General features: G+C 37.1%; 1 protein-coding gene across 1 annotated transcript; it reads left to right on the top strand.

The window, feature by feature from the left end:
• The first annotated feature begins 217 nt into the window (after positions 1-217).
• Positions 218-14,485, top strand: LOC131804656 (uncharacterized). The gene is made up of 2 exons (XM_059127718.1): positions 218-1,082; positions 13,379-14,485. The coding sequence occupies exons 1-2, from the start codon at positions 926-928 to the stop codon at positions 14,299-14,301; spliced, it is 1,080 nt and encodes a 359-aa protein (XP_058983701.1). The 5' UTR covers positions 218-925; the 3' UTR covers positions 14,302-14,485.
• Positions 14,486-17,814: the final 3,329 nt, after the last annotated feature.

The raw sequence follows: 17,814 nt of genomic DNA, 5'->3' as shown, positions 1-17,814 counted from the left end.
CTGACTTATGGCGTTTAGCGCTTAGTTAATTGTTTGACGCGTTATTGATTTCGGCTCGCAGCAGTGATTTGCATGTAATTTGCGGTAAAGATGTCAGCCAGCCAGCCAACAAACCAGGCTGCTACTGCAACTGCATTACAGCTTTTTGGATACGTGTAGGTATTTCACTGTATGAGTGCTGTCTGTGTATCGGTGTTTTTGCGCGCTTTTTGTGTGCTTAGTCAGTGTGCACTCAACAGCCGTTGGGTTTGGTTGGGCTTTTTGCTCGTGCTAAAATTCTAAACTGCATAACGGTCGGTCTAACGCGCGCACCGCCAATAATAGGGGGCAGAAAATTATACAAATTTATATATCGCACACACACACACACACACACACACACATACAAACCAACAGTTGAAGAGGTGCGAGCGCATGTAGTTGCTTGCATACATACATATGTGAGTGTCACTGCGTGCGTGTGCATTTCTGTGACAACTATTCGGGAGCATTTATCGCAGTTTTTGCTGTTGCTGCTGCAACCTAGTTTCGATTACTTGGGCTTTTGGACGTACGTACGAAGCAAATGTGGCGAAACAAAAAATAGGAGGACCTCTTATCATCAAATACGTCGTGCTTTGCGAAACACAGCAAATATCTTGAGTTTCATTTTTGCCAAAAACAAATAGGCAACAACAGAAAGTTTTGCCGTTGTGTCGGAGGCTCATCACTGCATTGCAGTATTGCGAGAAACAACATTTCCACAAGTCGTCGATAGAAACCAACAACCATTACCACGTCACACATAGCCACCTTCGCTGCAAGTGCGGCGCTTGGCGACGACGACGAAGACGACAGTCAGTCGCATAATTCAAGGAACGCTATTTGCACCAGCAACCAGGTGACCCAGCAACCAGCCATTACGATCATCACCGCCGCCACCAAGATGAGTACACGCAAAGACGATCCAGTATTCAATGTTAAATTCGTGCAACTGGTAGAATCGAAACCCTGCCTGTGGAACTCAACATTGCCCGAGTACAGTAAAAAAGACGAAATCCAAAAAGCTTGGCAAGAGGTTGCTAATGATACAAAAGATACGGGTAAGTGGAAAAGTTCTATGTGTTGAAATGTCTTTGCGGTCTTGTCTATTTAGGTAACTGCTCCCAAAGGGGTTTTGCGATAAAATCTTTGTCCGGTGTGTGGAGGAGATTTCCCCGCGAAGAATATGCGTAACCACAAAAAATGTTATTTTTTTCGCATCTATTTTTTTCACTTTAATGTGGGGTTGTGCACACACACACACACACCCTGACATATGACAACGTTTCGGACACTGCTAGCAATAAGTCGTCTATTAGTTGTTGCTTGCCTCAATGTTAGGTTGTTTGTTATTCGGTGCATTTTATGTTTTGACACACACACACACGCACGCACTCATGCAGCCAAACGCACATGACGACATTGGGTATACACATACACACACACACACACACAAGCACATAATACTTAGTATATTCTCATTGTCGTCGTCTTCGCGTGTGCATGACTCGCGACATTGGTGGAAAATACTTACATGTGCTGCTGAACAGTTTTCTCTAGTTGGGGTGTACAGCTGCTGTTGTTGGTGTGTTGTTTTACTTTTTGCTCGCTTTGCTTTGTTCTAATAGTTTCTGTTGTTCAAAATATTTACAATTTTCTATGTTCGTATCTAAGTTAAACGAAATCGAAAAGCTTTTCATTGCTGCAACGATTTTGCATTTCGCGTCGCTTGCACTTTGGCTGTTTGTATTTAACCGATGTCGGTAGATACCCATGTAATACTCTTGGCGATGAAGCAACAAAGAGACCGTTTACGCATCAACTGGCCAAAGCTCAACACTCGACAAAAACGTCAATTCAGCCAATGTATTACCACCATATTGCTATGTGACAATTGCTAGTGACGATTTATGTGTAATGAAGGTGTTGGGAAATCAAGCGCAAATTTTGGTCATCTGCCCTTTCAAATGTAGTCTCCCTTCAATGCACATAATAGTTTGCATTTATGAAGGTCAAGCTTAACCTTTTTATACCCTACACCACAAGGTGGTCAGGGTATTATGTCTTTGTGCATTTGTTTGTAACAGGCAGAAGGAAACGAGATAGACCCATAGTTCCTTTTGATGATCTGCATAGAATCACATTCTGAGTCGATTTATGCATGTCCGTCCGTCCGTCTGTCCGTCCGTCCGTCCGTCTGTCCGTCCGTCCGTCCGTCCGTCCGTCTGTCCATGTATTTTTGTAAACAAAGTACAGGTCGCATTTATTGCCCGATCCAGATGAAATTTTGCAAAAATCTTTTGTTTGGCCCAAGGACGAACCCTATTGAAATTGGAGATAATCGGTCAAAATTTAGATATAGCTCCCATATATATCTTCGTCCGATTTGTCTTTTATTGTGCACCAAACGTGTAATATCAGCCCGAATTGTATGGAATTTTGCATATACACCCAAATTAGGCCTGAAAATATGTATGCCAAATTTGATCGAAATCGGTTCAGATATAGCTATAGCTCCCATATATATTGTTCATCCGATTTGTTATTTTTTTCCACCGCAGCCGTAATATGCACTATGCAACAACAATATTTGGGGAAATATATCAAATACAGCTCAGAAATACATTTGCTAAATTTTATCGAGATCGGTTCAGATTTGGATATAGCTCCCATATATAACTTCGTCCGATTTACCTTTTATTGTGCACCAAACGTGTAATATTTGTCCAAATGGGATGGAATTTGGCACTTACGACCGAATTGAGTGTAGAAGCTAGTATGTAAAATTTGGTGAAGATCGGTTTAGATATAGCTATAGCTTCCATATATATTATTCATCCGCTATATAGCTATAGCTTCCATATATATTATTCATCCGATTTGTCATATTTGTTACCCACAACCGTAATATGCACTCCGTAACAACGATATTCAGGGAAATATATCAAATACAGCTCAGAAATATCTTTGCCAAATTTTATCGAGATCTGTTCAGATTTGGATATAGCTCAAATATATATCTTTATCCGATTTCAAATTAATTGTGCACCAAATGGGCAATACAATTCCGAATTTAAAAGATACAAATACTTCGGCATATTTAGTCCTGTGAACTTTAAATTATAATTATAATCATAGCGTGTATGATTGAATTCTCCCATAAAAACTTTATGTTATGTGGAGCTCTACTTAATTAGCAAAGTGGTGTAGGGTATCATAAAGTCGGCCCCGCCCGACTTTAAGACTTTCTTTACTGGTTTTTTAATTTGTTTGTCCAGCACATATTTGCTTTCCAACTAAGCATCAACTGATGTAAATGATGTTGCTTCTTGACAATAGTTTGAATTTTTACCTACTTGCTGCTAGATCGTGTGCGAAGAACAATGTCCGCTCTATGACATCATCGTTTCATCTGGCATATCCCATGGCTGTCATCTAATTCTCATGATTTTTTATACCCCCCGCCATATGTCTAGAGATGGTATATATCATTTCATAAGGCCAAAATGTGCCTCATCTAAATAAGGGTTCTTTGGACCAAATCCGTTTCAGGACATTTGGAGTTGATCTGTCTGTCCGTCTGGCCTCTGGTGCGCACGATAACTCTTGAAGGGAGTATCCGAGTTGGTCCAAACTTGGTGCATCATAATATTATCATCAAACTTAGATCGGGTTCGGAGATGGACAATACCAGTCCACCCTTCTTATACCTCTCCCAAAAACGGTCGGAATTTAAAAAAAAAAACAAGTTAAAAAGCGGTTAGTTTGGCCGGGCCGAACTTTGAATAACCTCCACCATTTGGAACGAATTTGGAAATTTTCAAAAAATAAAATCCTTAAAAAATTCTGTTAAAATTCTAAAAATACCAAATACAGCCGTTATATTAGGGTGTATACGACGTGAACCTACATAGGCATTGCTTGTCATAGCCATTACCATATTCAAATTCGAAACTTGAAATAAACGGTGAATAATGTAGCTAAAATCATCAAAATATCGTATATAGGGAGGTACCGTTATATCGGAGCTGTGCGAAGACCTGGACCTGCATAGACAATTTTCTGTCACAGGCTGTAGCATCCATTACAAATACCACATCTCAAACAATTTCGGTGGGTATTGCACCTAAAATCGTCAAAATACCGAATGTAGGAAGGTACTGATATATGGGGCCTATACGAAAACCTGGACCTGCGTAAACAATTTTCTGTCACAGACTGTAGTTTCCATAGCGAACTCTAAATACGTAATTTGAAACAATTCTGGTGAATAATGTCGCTAAAATCACCAGAAGACGTGGACCTGCACAGACAATTTTATGTCTTAGGGTGTAGTATCAATTTCGAACTTCAAATACAAAATTTGAAACAATTCTGGTAAATAATGCCGCTAAAATCATCCACGAAGACATGGACCTGCATAGATAATTTTCTTTCTTAGGGTGTAGAATCCATTTCGAACTTCAAATAGCAAAGTTGAAGCAATTCCGGTGAATAATGTCGCTAAAATCATCAAAATACTGAATATCGGGAGGTACTGTTATATGGGGGCTATATGAAAACGTGGACCTACATAGCTCAGTTACGAACTTAACCTGCCTACTGGAAAAATACACATGTGTGAATTTTACGCTGATCAAGAATATATATACTTTGTTTGGTCTGACATGAGTATTTCGAGGAGTTACAAACGGAATGACAAAGTTAATATAACCTCCATAGTATGGTGGAGGGTATAACAAACAAAAACAAAAAAATGGGTCAAGATTTTGAATAATTATAACTCTTATAAAATGTGATATAAGATTCCGATTATCTTCAAAATACACACATCACAATATGTTTATTAACCCAAGGTTTGGTGCCTGCCCCACAAATGGTCAAAATTTTGAATATCCATGAAGCTCATAAAACCCGAAATTAACATCCGATTCCATACAGACTTGGCACATCTCAATATTTCCATCGAGATCCAAGATCTCTTATAAAGATGGTAGATCGGACCATTTCTTCTATGACCTTCACCACATAGTGTTCAAGATTTTAAAAAACAATCTCTCTCTCCAAATTTCACACATAAATACAATTTTACTAACACGAGATCTGTTGTATATATCTGCGAACCCCTTCTAAAACCTCACACACAAGGGTTAACAATTTCCAGTGCCTTTATCTGTCATAACTCGCTAAATATTTATATCAACCAAAAACCTGAAATGAATTTGGAATTTATGATTTCGCATATAATTGAATATAAATGTTTGATTTTCTTGTAATTTTGCCCATACGAATATTTTTATTTGTATTATAGGAAGCATGAAAATGGAATACTTTTGCCCATACGATTTTTATTTGTATTAGATGAAGCATGAAAATGGAATACTTCGGTCGACTATATCGTCTGCCTTACGCAAATTTCTACATTTTCTAAAAATCATCACATATATCATATAAAGTGAAGGAAGTAACAATATAGTGCCAGGTTGGGACTATCGCAAAATTTATATCACATTTATTTGGGTCCGATACAAAATTGATAATATTGACCCATTCCTTCGGAACCTACTCCACAATTGAACAACAACTTGAGTAATTATAACAGAAGTCAAAATATATTTAAATAATCAAGCATTGGCTGAGGCAAAATCGACTGATACTTTTTAACTTGTTTTTGTAAATAATTGGTCTGTTCCAGAACTGCAAGAATGTAATGTTTTTACTACGATAAACTATTTTCCCTTTATGATATCGAATAAAATTGCAAAACTAGTACATTCTTGCAGGTTCTGGAACAGAGCAAATGACTCGACGAAATATAAATAAATACCCATGGCAAAAATGTAAATTTATGTTCACGTACCGGTCGTAACCTAAATAATATATCACATCTATTAAAAAATATATATCAGATGTTTATGATAGCCCCATGTAAGAGCTCAGCCCAAGTTTTAGTATTCTAAAGAGCTTAGCGACATTTGCCATTCAAATGAGCTGTACTTTGGAATTTACAAATTGTAGAAGATCGTGCTGTGTGAAATTTATTTTTGTTCCACCCATAAATTTTCTTCATCTTTCATATAGATTTAATATATCATGTCAAATTGAAAAAATGTCATGTGATATTAAAAACTACGAAATATTAAAAAAATGTATATCACACAAATATTTTTTTCACATTTTTACTGGTGTGCATTGAAGGCTAGCACAAGACGAATTGTATGAATTATACTTTTTTCGACACACTGACTTTGTCTACTCAATCATGTGCTATGTATTTGATAGGCAATGACAACCAACAACATCCACCATTTGTCTCTGTTTAAGGTTCGATAGTGGCATGATCGACTCGAACATTTTCATGGTGTTGCAAATGCGACAAAAAAGAAAAAAAAAAAACAGTAAGTCGATGATGACAGCGAACCATGTCTTCGACATAACTGTGTGTCATTGGTGTACGTGTGCTTAAATTGAGTGTGTGTGTGTTACTCCGGCGGTAAAGCAGAGTTGTGTGTGCGTTGTCATTGTGAAGCAATAAACACATTTAGAATTATAAAATGAAGTACACATTCATATTTTGCGTATTCTTGTAATTTTTGACACTCACTGAAGAAAAAGGTTTCAATTCTTAATAACGAAAATATGCTAATTTTTTTGGCAAATTTATGAAATTCTGATCATAAACAGTAGAGTTTTCAATTAAATTAAATTTATGTGAAGTAAATTTTGTCTATTGATATTTTATGTAACTTCTTATTTAACTGAAGTATACGTTCGACAAATACTCTGTTCCAGAACTTGCTATTTGCAGTTGTACATTCTTGTAGTTCTAGAACAGAGTAAAACTGAATAATATTCTTCAATAATCCAAAATACAAATCAAATGCATTTTTTTATTAAGGAAATGTGTCAGAACGTTATTATTTTTTACTAAAAACTCATAGCGCAATCGTAAAAGCAGTTAGCGATTGTCTCCTCATTATATTAATACCCGATTTCATTGATCATTCGATCATGTTGTTGCTATTTTTTTGAAAGAACTCATTTGTATGACACACTATTCAACATCCTCTTTATTAGTCAATCCATGTTATGACGATGGGCTTGAGTCTGACCGACATGACGAGACATCGAGCATTTGGTTGGATGTCTGGTACTGTTATGCGTTTGATCAAACAGGGCACAACATGACGAGCGTTTTCTGTGTGGAAACACTTTCCGTACACAATAACTGTGACCCGAATAGAAACATTTCAAATTTTTACCCAATCAGCGACCCTCATTCCAAAAATTCAGCCTATTCTCACCATTTCATGTTTCTAGTTTTTGCATTGTTTTTTTCAAGAAAAGTTGTTTCCTTCTCGATTACTTGATCTGGATTGTCCGATGTCAATATTAAAATGTATGAAGCAACATATCCGCAATACAGTGTCGGACAAAACATATTGAACTGAAATTATATTTTTAGTATTTTGCACTTTGAGATCACAATTTTAAAAACGGAACATGTAATTTGGTTACAAATTAATATGTATACTTCGTTACGTTTTTAGCTAGCAAAAATATTTCGAAAAAGGTAAATATTTTTTGGATTTCGTACTGTTATCATCAAAATGAACACGAATTACTTGAAAAGGTCGCGACAAAACAAATTGGACCATTGCAAATATTATCAAAACAACGTTGCAAATGTCCGGTTACAATTCATAGCATAGAATAATAGGACAAAAAAGAATATTGGAAAATGTGACGCAATAATTAGTTTTTGTTACTCGGTTAATATTTTACAAAAGTTGAAGGTGGCTGCATACGAAATAATTAGTGACATTTTTATTAATTTTTAATACAGCGTGCAGTTTAAAGAATGAATAATTAAAGATTTTCGACAAGAATTATCACAAAAAGATATTTGCAAAGAGTATGGTTTACCGAAATCAACCGTCAGTTTCATTATAAAAAAGTTTACAATAACCGGAATACTCGAAACTGTTCAATGCTGTGGCCGTCAAAGGGCCACAGCATTTAAAGACGATGCAAGAAAGTTAGAGAATTCAAAAAATATCCGGCTAAATCAGCTACGAGTGTGGTAGAAACTCTCAACTTAAGTATAAGCAGTCGAACCGTACAAAGAAGAGCATGTGCTGCTGGACTTAAAAGTTACCGGGCTGCGAAAAAGCCATTCATATCGGAAAAAATAGAAAAGCTCGAATAAAATTTGCCGAAGAACACATCAGTTGGTCTATACCGAAGTTGAAAACTGTTTTAATTTCGGATGAATCAAAATTTTATTTAATTAGATCCACGATATTGCCAAGGCACAGTAAAACACGGGGGAGGTAATGTGATGGTCTGGGGTTGCTTTTCTGGAAATGGACTAGGACCCATACACATTAGATTATGGATAGATTCATGTACCAAGAAATCTTGCAAAGTGTTATGCTTCCCCATGCAGAATGGAATATGCCATTGGTATGGCAATTTCAGCAGGACAATGATCCGAAACACACCTCAAGACATGTAAGAGATTGCTTTGATATTCAAGTAATGAAGTGGCCAGCACAATCTCTGGACCTAAATCCGATGGAAAATTTATGGGAAATAGTAAATAAAAAGATAAATAGAGAAGGTGTGGGAGGAGATAAGAAAAAACTTTTTGAAGCCTTGGCAGATGCTTGGAATGCTATAGACAAAACAACGATAGACAACCTTATTGCTTCCATGCCCAGAAGATGTGCAGCCGTCCTCAAAAACAAGGGATTTTCCAGAAAATATTGATTGCATTGTTTGGTTCAATATGTTTTGTCGCGTGAATTTTTAACATATTTTAGTTCTTTTTCATAACAAAAGTTTAATTTTTTATAAAATGTAGAAAAAATCCTATTTGTTTTTAAAGAATAAAAGTTATGTTTTGAATTTCAATGCATATTTGGTTTTAAACTTGAATAATTTTATATGTTTATGAAGTTTAATGAAAATTTAAATTTAGTCCAATATGTTTTGTCCGACACTGTATATATCGTTCTCGAATATAGCACGGGAAAATACCTAATAATACTTTCTTTCTTTTTTTACTTTGTTAAGAAATTCCAGGAATTCTCTTTCAAATGCTTATTATCATGTTAGTAATTTGTTAAGAAACAATTGGGGAAACTCCCTTAGCTTTGCGTTCACACATGATAATATAAAAGTGTGTGATGCTTGCATCGTCGTTGTTACTCTCCTCGTTGGTAAAAAGCTTTTACTCGCAGCAAGAGAGAGAGAGAGAGAGCTTTTAACAATTGAAAATACTCAGAAGTTTACTGCTAGTAATTTGTGCGACTAAAATGCAAACAATCTATGAATTGTGCGCTTTAGTAAATGCTCGTTTGTGTACAACACACTGACACACACGTGCAGATATCATCACACATACGCACACATGTACATGAATGCATTTTCACACAAGTCAGTTTGTAATATCAAACAAATAGATTAATTGCAAACGTACGTTAGGTAAAAATTATTTAAAAACTTTGGAAAAAAAAGTTGAGGAAATGGATGTAATGGTTGGGCAAATATAATGTGGTTATATTCTTGCTGGTGGCAGAGTTGTTCGTACTTTTATGTCCAATTTTTTCAAGGCGATCGTAAATGGAATTGAAACGATGGCTTTTTGACTAAATTATTCACAATGACATGCAGCATGTTGTTCTCATGTCTCTTAAAAGTGGGTGTTTTTTGTGGAGCCCTTTCTATAAATTGTATTCTACTTGTTTTCGGTATGAATCCAATACCTTATGTTTACTTTCTGCGGGCTTTGTAAAGAAGCGTATTTACAAAGTCCACCATATGAAAAACGTTTACTGTTAATTATAGAACAAGAACACGACTACAGAACACTAAATTCTACTTCAGTTCAGGAAATGAGAAAGTCATGAAATAGCTCATGCACGTTTTGGGATTTTTTCTCTGTCGAAATCCTTCAGCTTTCAAAGGGTGTAGCTTTGAACAACGCTTGCAATTCGTTTAGTTTTATTACCAAATTGTGCACTTTGTTAAAAAAAAGTTCCTCGCGTGCTTCTTCCATTTTGCGACGAAGCTCATTTTTGGCTCAATGGGTAGGGATCAGTCAGAAGCTTTGCAAAAGCTATCAATGCATTCTACTTACTCTGGATTTTGGTGGGTGAATCGTAACGTAACTTCGAATGATGAGCACTACCGTAGGAAGATAACCAAGTTTTTTTTTGTCCAAAATGCAATAGCTTGGCGCATTTGGACTATTGCGATTTAATGCATTTGGACTTACAAGTTCGTGGCTATGTTGAAGTTCTTGTCCAGACGAGCCGAGCCTGCATCTATTGACGAATTCGAAGACACCATTGAAGCATTTGTTCATGAGATGCCGAGAGCAGAGGTATATTTTACTTACATTTATCATTGTTATTGAGGATCACAAACATTATTTGACGTAGACCATCATATTTTGGCAGAACAATTTGTATTGAGTCTAGGATGGTTGGTATCATGGCAGAAGAATACAGGTAGATGCAACAACGCTTGGGAGCATTGATATGTCAAAAAATTTAAATGTTTTTTTCAAATATAAGTAGATTTTTATATGTTTTCTTATACTACGTCATTCGGAGGCTATTATAATTCGCGTTTTTCAACAATTTTTACAAATTTAAATAATTTGTCATTCAACATTTTCAATTCCAAAATTGATTTGACAGTTCATTGTCCCAGCAGCTGTGTCGACGCGACTACCTATATTCTTCTACCATGGTTGGTATTGAAAATGAGATATATCGGTCCACGTTGTGGTATTGCCGCCATATAACAGTACCTCCTGTTATTCGGTATTTCGACGATTTTCGCCAGATTTTACCCACGGAACTGTCTAAAAATTGGTATATGAAGGTCATAATGGGTTTTAGTTTCATAGGCGGAACATTACAGGTATACGTTTTCGTATAGCCCACATATAACGGTATCTCCCGATATTCGGTATTTTATTATAATGATCATTGCCACATTTTTCCCCGGATTTGTCTAAAAATTGGTATTTGTAGGTTCTAGCTCGTGTGGCGAAAAATTTTATGTATAGGTCAACGTTTTGGTATAGCCGCCATATAACGGTACCTCCCGATATTCGGTATTTTCATGATTTTTGCCACTTTTTTCACTTATTTGTCTAAAAATTGATATTTGTGGGTCATAATGGGTTCTAGCTCGTCTGGCGAAACATTTTATGTATAGGTTCGCGTTGTTGTATAGCCCCATATAACGGTACCTCCCGATATTCGGTATTTTGTGGTTTTTTTTTCACATTTTCCCACGAATTTGTCTAAAAATTAGTGGGATTAAAATGGGTTGTAGCTCGTATGGCGAAACATTGTATGTATAGGACCACGTTTCGCTATAGCCCCCATATAACGGTACCTCCCGATATTCGATATTTGGATGTAAATTGGTATTTGCAGTTCATAATGGGTTCTAGTCCGGTGGCAGAATATTGAATATTTAGTTCCACGTTTTCCTATAGCGCATATATAACGATACCCACCGACATTCGGTATATTGATAATCCTATCACGAAATTGTTTCGAATTTAGTAGTAGATAAATGACAATCCTTGAAGTATAAAATTGCCTATAGAGGTTCCCGTTTTGGTATGGCCCCATATAACGGCCTCACTCACTTTATGGTTTTTTGAAAATTTAAGTGCATTATGCAAACGGCCCGTCCCAACTTAATGCTTTTATGTTTGTCATTCCGTTTGTAACACCTCGAAATATACACTTTAGACCCCACTCGATCAGCGTAAAATTCCATGGGCCATGTAGGTCTACGATTTGGTATAGCTCCAATATAACGGTACCTTCCTATATTCGGTATTTTGATGATTTTAGCGACACTATTCATCCGAATTGTTTCAAATTTGGTATATGATGTTTGAAATGGATGCTACAGCCTATGACAGGAGATTGTCTATGCAGATCCACGTTTTCGTATAGCCCCCATATAACGGTAGCTCCCGATATTCGGTATTTTGATGATTTTAGCGACATTATTCACCGGAATTGTTTCAAATTTGCTATTGAAGTTCGTAATGGATACTACAGCCTGAGACAGAAAATTGTCTCCATGGGTAGGACATAGCAACCACTTTTTTGGTAGCTAACATGCCGAATAATTTCGTTTATTACCGAAATTATAGCATTTTAAATGTATCTACTTTTTAAACAACGACCTTGACTTCTGATTATTGAAACTGTTGACTCTATATAAAGGAGGTTCCGAAGCAGTTGGCCAGTATTGACCAATTCGTATCTGACTTAAGACTGATATAAATATTTCAACGTATTGGATTTGGACTATATCCACTACTTTCTGTACTTTATATGTGATATGTGGAAAATGTGGAAATATATATTGCGGACTGAAGTATTCCATTTTCATATTTCAATTAATACAGATAAATATATTGGTATATGCAAAATTTGAAGGAAACAGAACACTTATACCCAATTTTATGCGAAATCCTAAATTTATACTATTTTTATAACAGATCTTGTGTTGATGAAAATATTGAGATGTATCAAGTCTGAATGGAATGGGTCGCAAATTTCGCGGTTTTATGAGCTTCATGTATACTCAAAATTTTAACTCTTTGTGGGGGAGGTATCAGAAGGAATGGTCCGATCATTTTTATAGCAGATCTTTTGTTGATGGAAATCTTGCGATGTGCCAAGTCTAAAGGGAATCAGATGTAAAGTTCGTGTTTTATGGGCTTCATGGATATTCAAAATTTTGACCTTTGAGGGAGAGCTTCCAGAAAGAGTGGACCAATATATTCCATCTTCACATCAGACCTTGGATTAATAAAAGTATTGTGATGTGTGTAATTTGAGACAATCGGACTCTTACATCACATTTTATAAGGGTTATAATTATTCCAAATTTTGACCTTTGTGAGGGAGGTATTTGATGGAGTGGAACGATATTTTCTATTTTCGCAAGTTGGAACCAAATTGGATTATGCTTTATCTTTCTGTGCAGTACATATTATTTTCTTTGAAAATTTTGTCATTTAGTGGGGGAGTGGCCGATGTTGCCCATCTCCGAACTTGATCTAAGTTTGACAATAAAATGACGATGTACCATGTTTGGATGAAATCGGATACTGCCTTCGAGAGTTATCGAGCGCAGTAAAGAGCCAACCAGACAGTCAGACGGACGGACATCGCTAGATCGACTCCAAAAGTCCTGAAACGGATTTGGTCCAAAGAGACCTAGGGTCTAAAACCGTTGTTTCGATGAAGCCATTTTCGGATATGAGCAATAATGAAATATTTTTCTTTTTTTTTCTTCTTTACAGTACGGAACTGCCGTGAAAGATGGCGCACAATACGCAGCAGCTTCCTGCGTTCATTAAAGCTTTCGCGCACCACCACTGGACGGGGCAAACGCAAATACTATCTCTCGAAGTACTTGCAGTTTCTAATACCTTACACGAAGACCCGCATCAAGAACAGCGCCAGCATCATAGCCCAACGCAAGGTAGCTGCATCCGGTAACATTCCGCCCATGACTCGGGTAAGCAACATGCCCACAGTCAGCAGTGACAATACCAAAGATTCCACCAATTCAGCAGATGTTGCGGCCATAGCTGAATCCGATGTGGTAGTTTCGAGCCATGAAGGAGGCGTCATTGGCAACAGCATAGCACAGTCCACATGGCCAAAGCCTTTGAATTTACAAAACATCAAACAAGAACAGGATGTCCTGGGAAGTGGCGACACGCAAACATCAATATCGGTTGCAGCAGGTCCAACAACATCATTTAATACGTCAGTCAGCTTCGCGGCGAACGAAAACAGGTCATGTCTAAATAGTTCGGGGACAACTACAATGACAACGCCAGTCAATAACTTGAGTAGTGCTAGTGGCATTAAAGGCAACTCCTTCACATCGATTAGCAGGGCATCCAACAACCCAAGCAACCCAACTGCGGTTAGCAATTCATTTCAACAACTGGCGGCGGATAGTCGAAATTCAAGCGGTTCAGTGGATTTGTCCGATCTCGCTGAATGGCTTAAGTATCGAAATGATCATCAACGTTCAATCCAGATGACAACAGCCATGCCACCAGATGCGGATCAATTCTTTCTCAATAGTCTACTGCCGTATCTGAAGGAGATGTCCGGCAAGCAAAACAGACGTTTTCGTCAGAAGGTGGTAGCCCTAATCGATAACATTCTGGACAATGCCGATGAAGCCGGCACCATAGTTTTGGAATAATGTAGAGGTGTGGTTCGGCTTTAATGTGTTCCAGTGTACATAATATATTTTAAAATATTTTCAAATCGTTGAATCAGTTATGCATAGAATTGTTTTGTTTGTTTGTAATTATGTAGCTCACTCACACCAAAAAACAAAAAGAACAAATATATATTACATGTAAATGCAAACTTTATTACAGCAATTCAAGTTGTTTGACGTGATGATATGCGGAGAATTGATAGCCTGAGTTGTTATAAACAGCGATTGGAAAAACTTTCTTATGTTTGTAAAATTGTTATAACATTATTGATCTGTAGCAAGAATTGGTCTGCAAGAGTGTAACAATTTGTACTACGATAACCGATTTTCCTTTTATGATATCGGGAAAAATTGGAAGCTAGTAGATTCTTGTAGGTGTTGGAACAGAGCAGATAAAAAAACTGTAACAAAGTCAAACGCCATAATTTTTACATTTTCATTTTTTTATACCCTCCACCATACGTAGTATGGAGGGTATATTAAGTTCGTCATATATTCGTATATATATTCTTGATCAGCGTAAAATTCTAAGACGATTTAGCTCTGTCCGTCCGTCTGTTGTAATCACGCTACAGTCTAAACGAATTAAGATAGGAAGCTAAAATTTTGCACAGATCTCTCTTTTGTCTGCAGGCAGGTCAAGTTTGAAGATGGGCTATATCGGTCCACGATAAAGCCCCCATATAACGGTACCCTCCAATATTCGGTATTTTGAAGATGTTAGCCACATTTTTCAATGGAATTGTCTGAAAATTCACACAAGTAGTTCCTTGTGAATACTTTACCCCCTGAGAGAGAATTGTCTATATAGGTCCACGATATCGTATATCCCCCATATAACGGTACCCCCGATATTCGGTATTTTGATAACTTTACCCACATTTTTCAAAGGAATTGTCTGAAAATCCACACAAGGAGTTCCTTGTGGGTTCTTTATACCTCGGCAGAGAATTATCTATATAGGTCCACGATATCGTATAGCCCCCATATAACGGTACCCCCCGGTATTCGGTATTTTGACGATTTTAGCCACACTTTTCAATGGAAGTGTCTAAAATTCCACAAAAGGAGTCCCTTGTGAGTATTTTACCCTCTGGAAAAGAATTGTCTATATAGGTCCACGATATCGTATATCCCCCATATAACTGTACTCCCCGATATTCGGTGTTTTGATGATGTTAGCCTCATTTTTCAACGGATTTGTCTGAAAATCCATACAAGAAGTTCCTGATGGGTACTTTATACCTCGGAAGAGAATTATGTATATCGGTCCACGATATCGTATATCCCCCATATAACGGTACCCACGATATTCGGTATTTTGATAACTTTACCCACATTTTTCAACGGAATTGTCTGAAAATGCACACAAGGAGTTCCATGTGGTCACTTTATACCTCAGCACAGAATTATCTATTAAGGTCCACGATATCGTATATCCCCCATATAACTGTACCCCCGATATACGGTATTTTGATGATTTTACCCATATTTTTCAACGGAATTGGCTGAAAATCCACACAAGGAGTTCCTTGTGGGTACTTTATACCTCGGCAGAGAATTATCTATATAGGTCTACGATATCGTATAGCCCCCATATAACGGTACATTCGATATTCGGTATTTTGATGATTTTAGCCACATTTTTCAACGGAAATTGTACACAAGGGGTTTTTTGTGAGCACTTTACCCCCCGACAGAGAATTCTTTATATAGGTTAATGATATCGTATATCCCCCATATAACGATACCCCCCGATATTCAGTAGTTTGATGATTTTAGCCACTTTTTCCAATGGAATTATCTGAAAATCCACACAAGGAGTTCCTTGTGAGTACTTTACACCCAGACATAAATTTGTCTTAATGGGTCCACCTTCCTATATTAGATATTGTAATGATTTAAAATAAAATTTAATGGATTTTATTATATTTGATTTTTTTAGCTTACTGACCTCTGTAAGTTTTGCAAATAAAAGATTTGTTTTATTGCATTTTTCCCAACATTTTATTTTTTGATTTTATTTTTTTGAAAATTTTTTAATTCGGTCCAAATGGTGGAGGGTATTCAAAGTTCGGCCCGGCCGAACTTACTGCTTTTTTACTCGTTTTTCTTAATAGCATCAATAAACAATAGTCCAACGGATTGGTATTCGGAGATTTTGGTGGCCATTGTGCGCTAGAAATGAAGCGAGGAACCTCATTTGGTAACCATTCTTGGGTGGCGCGTGCTGTGTGCGATGGTGCTGAGTCCTGTTGGAATATCCAAGGTCTGCGGCCAAAATGTTTACCTGCCCAAGGCTTTAATACACCCTCTAGAATATTTTAGCGATAATATTCAGCATTTATTCTGATGCCACGGCCCACGGCGGCCCACACCATCACCATGACCTGCGCTTGAGTTCTGGTGGCCAACCGAAGGTGCACATTTTCAGCTGACCTCTTTGGCAAGTAAACATGATCATTTTGTTTGTTTACAAACTGCTGGACAACGAATGTTTTCTCATCGGAGAAAACCAAATTCGGCAGTTTTGCACCACCACTTTCGGCCAAGCGAAGCAACTCTTTAGCTCTTTTGAGCCTATTTTCTTTAAGCTGCGGAGTAAGTTATTGTACTTTTTGGAATTTCAATGGCTTTACCCCGAGCTTATTTGTCAATATTTGCCGAATGGAATATTGCGATATGTTCAGCTCAGGAGCCATTTTTTTGCCACTGCGACGCGGGTTTCGATCAAGTCGCTTCTTTACTTTTCGAACCATTTCTGCTGATGTTGCTGTTTTCTTCCGTCCACTTCCTTGACGTCGGGCTACGCTACCAGTATCACGGTAACGAGCGATGGTACGAGACACAAAAGATTTTTCCACATTTAAATGCTGGAGTGCTCTAACGATAGCCAACTTGTGGTTTTCCAGCCAAATATAAAGAAATCACATTATCACGCTTGAATACCATCACGAATAACTTTTTTTTCTGGACAATTTTCACCGAAAGCTTTTGCACGCTTGTAAACAGTATAATGAGCTGTCACTGGAATAATTTTAACAGCTGACGGACGATTGACTTAGCAGTGACAGCAGTCTGAAATCGGTTGCAGTTTTTTTCGTCTCACCCTTTATTTACATTGTACTATACTCAGGGGAGGTTAGAAAATTTCACTTAGAGATAATAGTACTGAGTAGTAGCAAAGTTCTCAGTAGAAACATTTCATTTTCATTATCTATATATATAAAAATCAATTGTTGTTTGTTGGTAACGGAATCAGTTGAAAACGGCTGGACCGATTTGCATAATTTTTTGTACAAACGTTTGTCATACCCCGAGTTAGGGTTTTAAAGCAAAAAAAATATTGACCACGCCTCCTTTTACGCCCACTATTTCGATTTATCTAAAATCCTTATATTTCCCAAATAAACAAGATATTGGTTTAAAAATTATTGCACGAGATACTGTTGACCTTCCCTCCAACCTTAAGTATTTGTTTGGGGGCTGAGG

The sequence above is a fragment of the Musca domestica genome, unplaced genomic scaffold, assembly GCF_030504385.1.
Source record: "Musca domestica strain aabys unplaced genomic scaffold, Musca_domestica.polishedcontigs.V.1.1 47, whole genome shotgun sequence".
Taxonomy (NCBI): Eukaryota; Metazoa; Arthropoda; class Insecta; order Diptera; family Muscidae; genus Musca; species Musca domestica.
The sequence above is the reverse complement of the archived record's forward strand: the minus strand, read 5'-3'. Positions and strand labels throughout refer to the sequence as shown.

Excerpts from the sequence above, each read along its gene's own strand:
- LOC131804656 (XM_059127718.1), top strand. The coding sequence starts at position 926 with ATGAGTACACGCAAAGACGATCCAGTATTCAATGTTAAATTCGTGCAA. Across the intron at positions 1,083-13,378 it reads TAATGATACAAAAGATACGG|TACGGAACTGCCGTGAAAGA; the intron begins GTAAGTGGAAAA and ends TCTTCTTTACAG.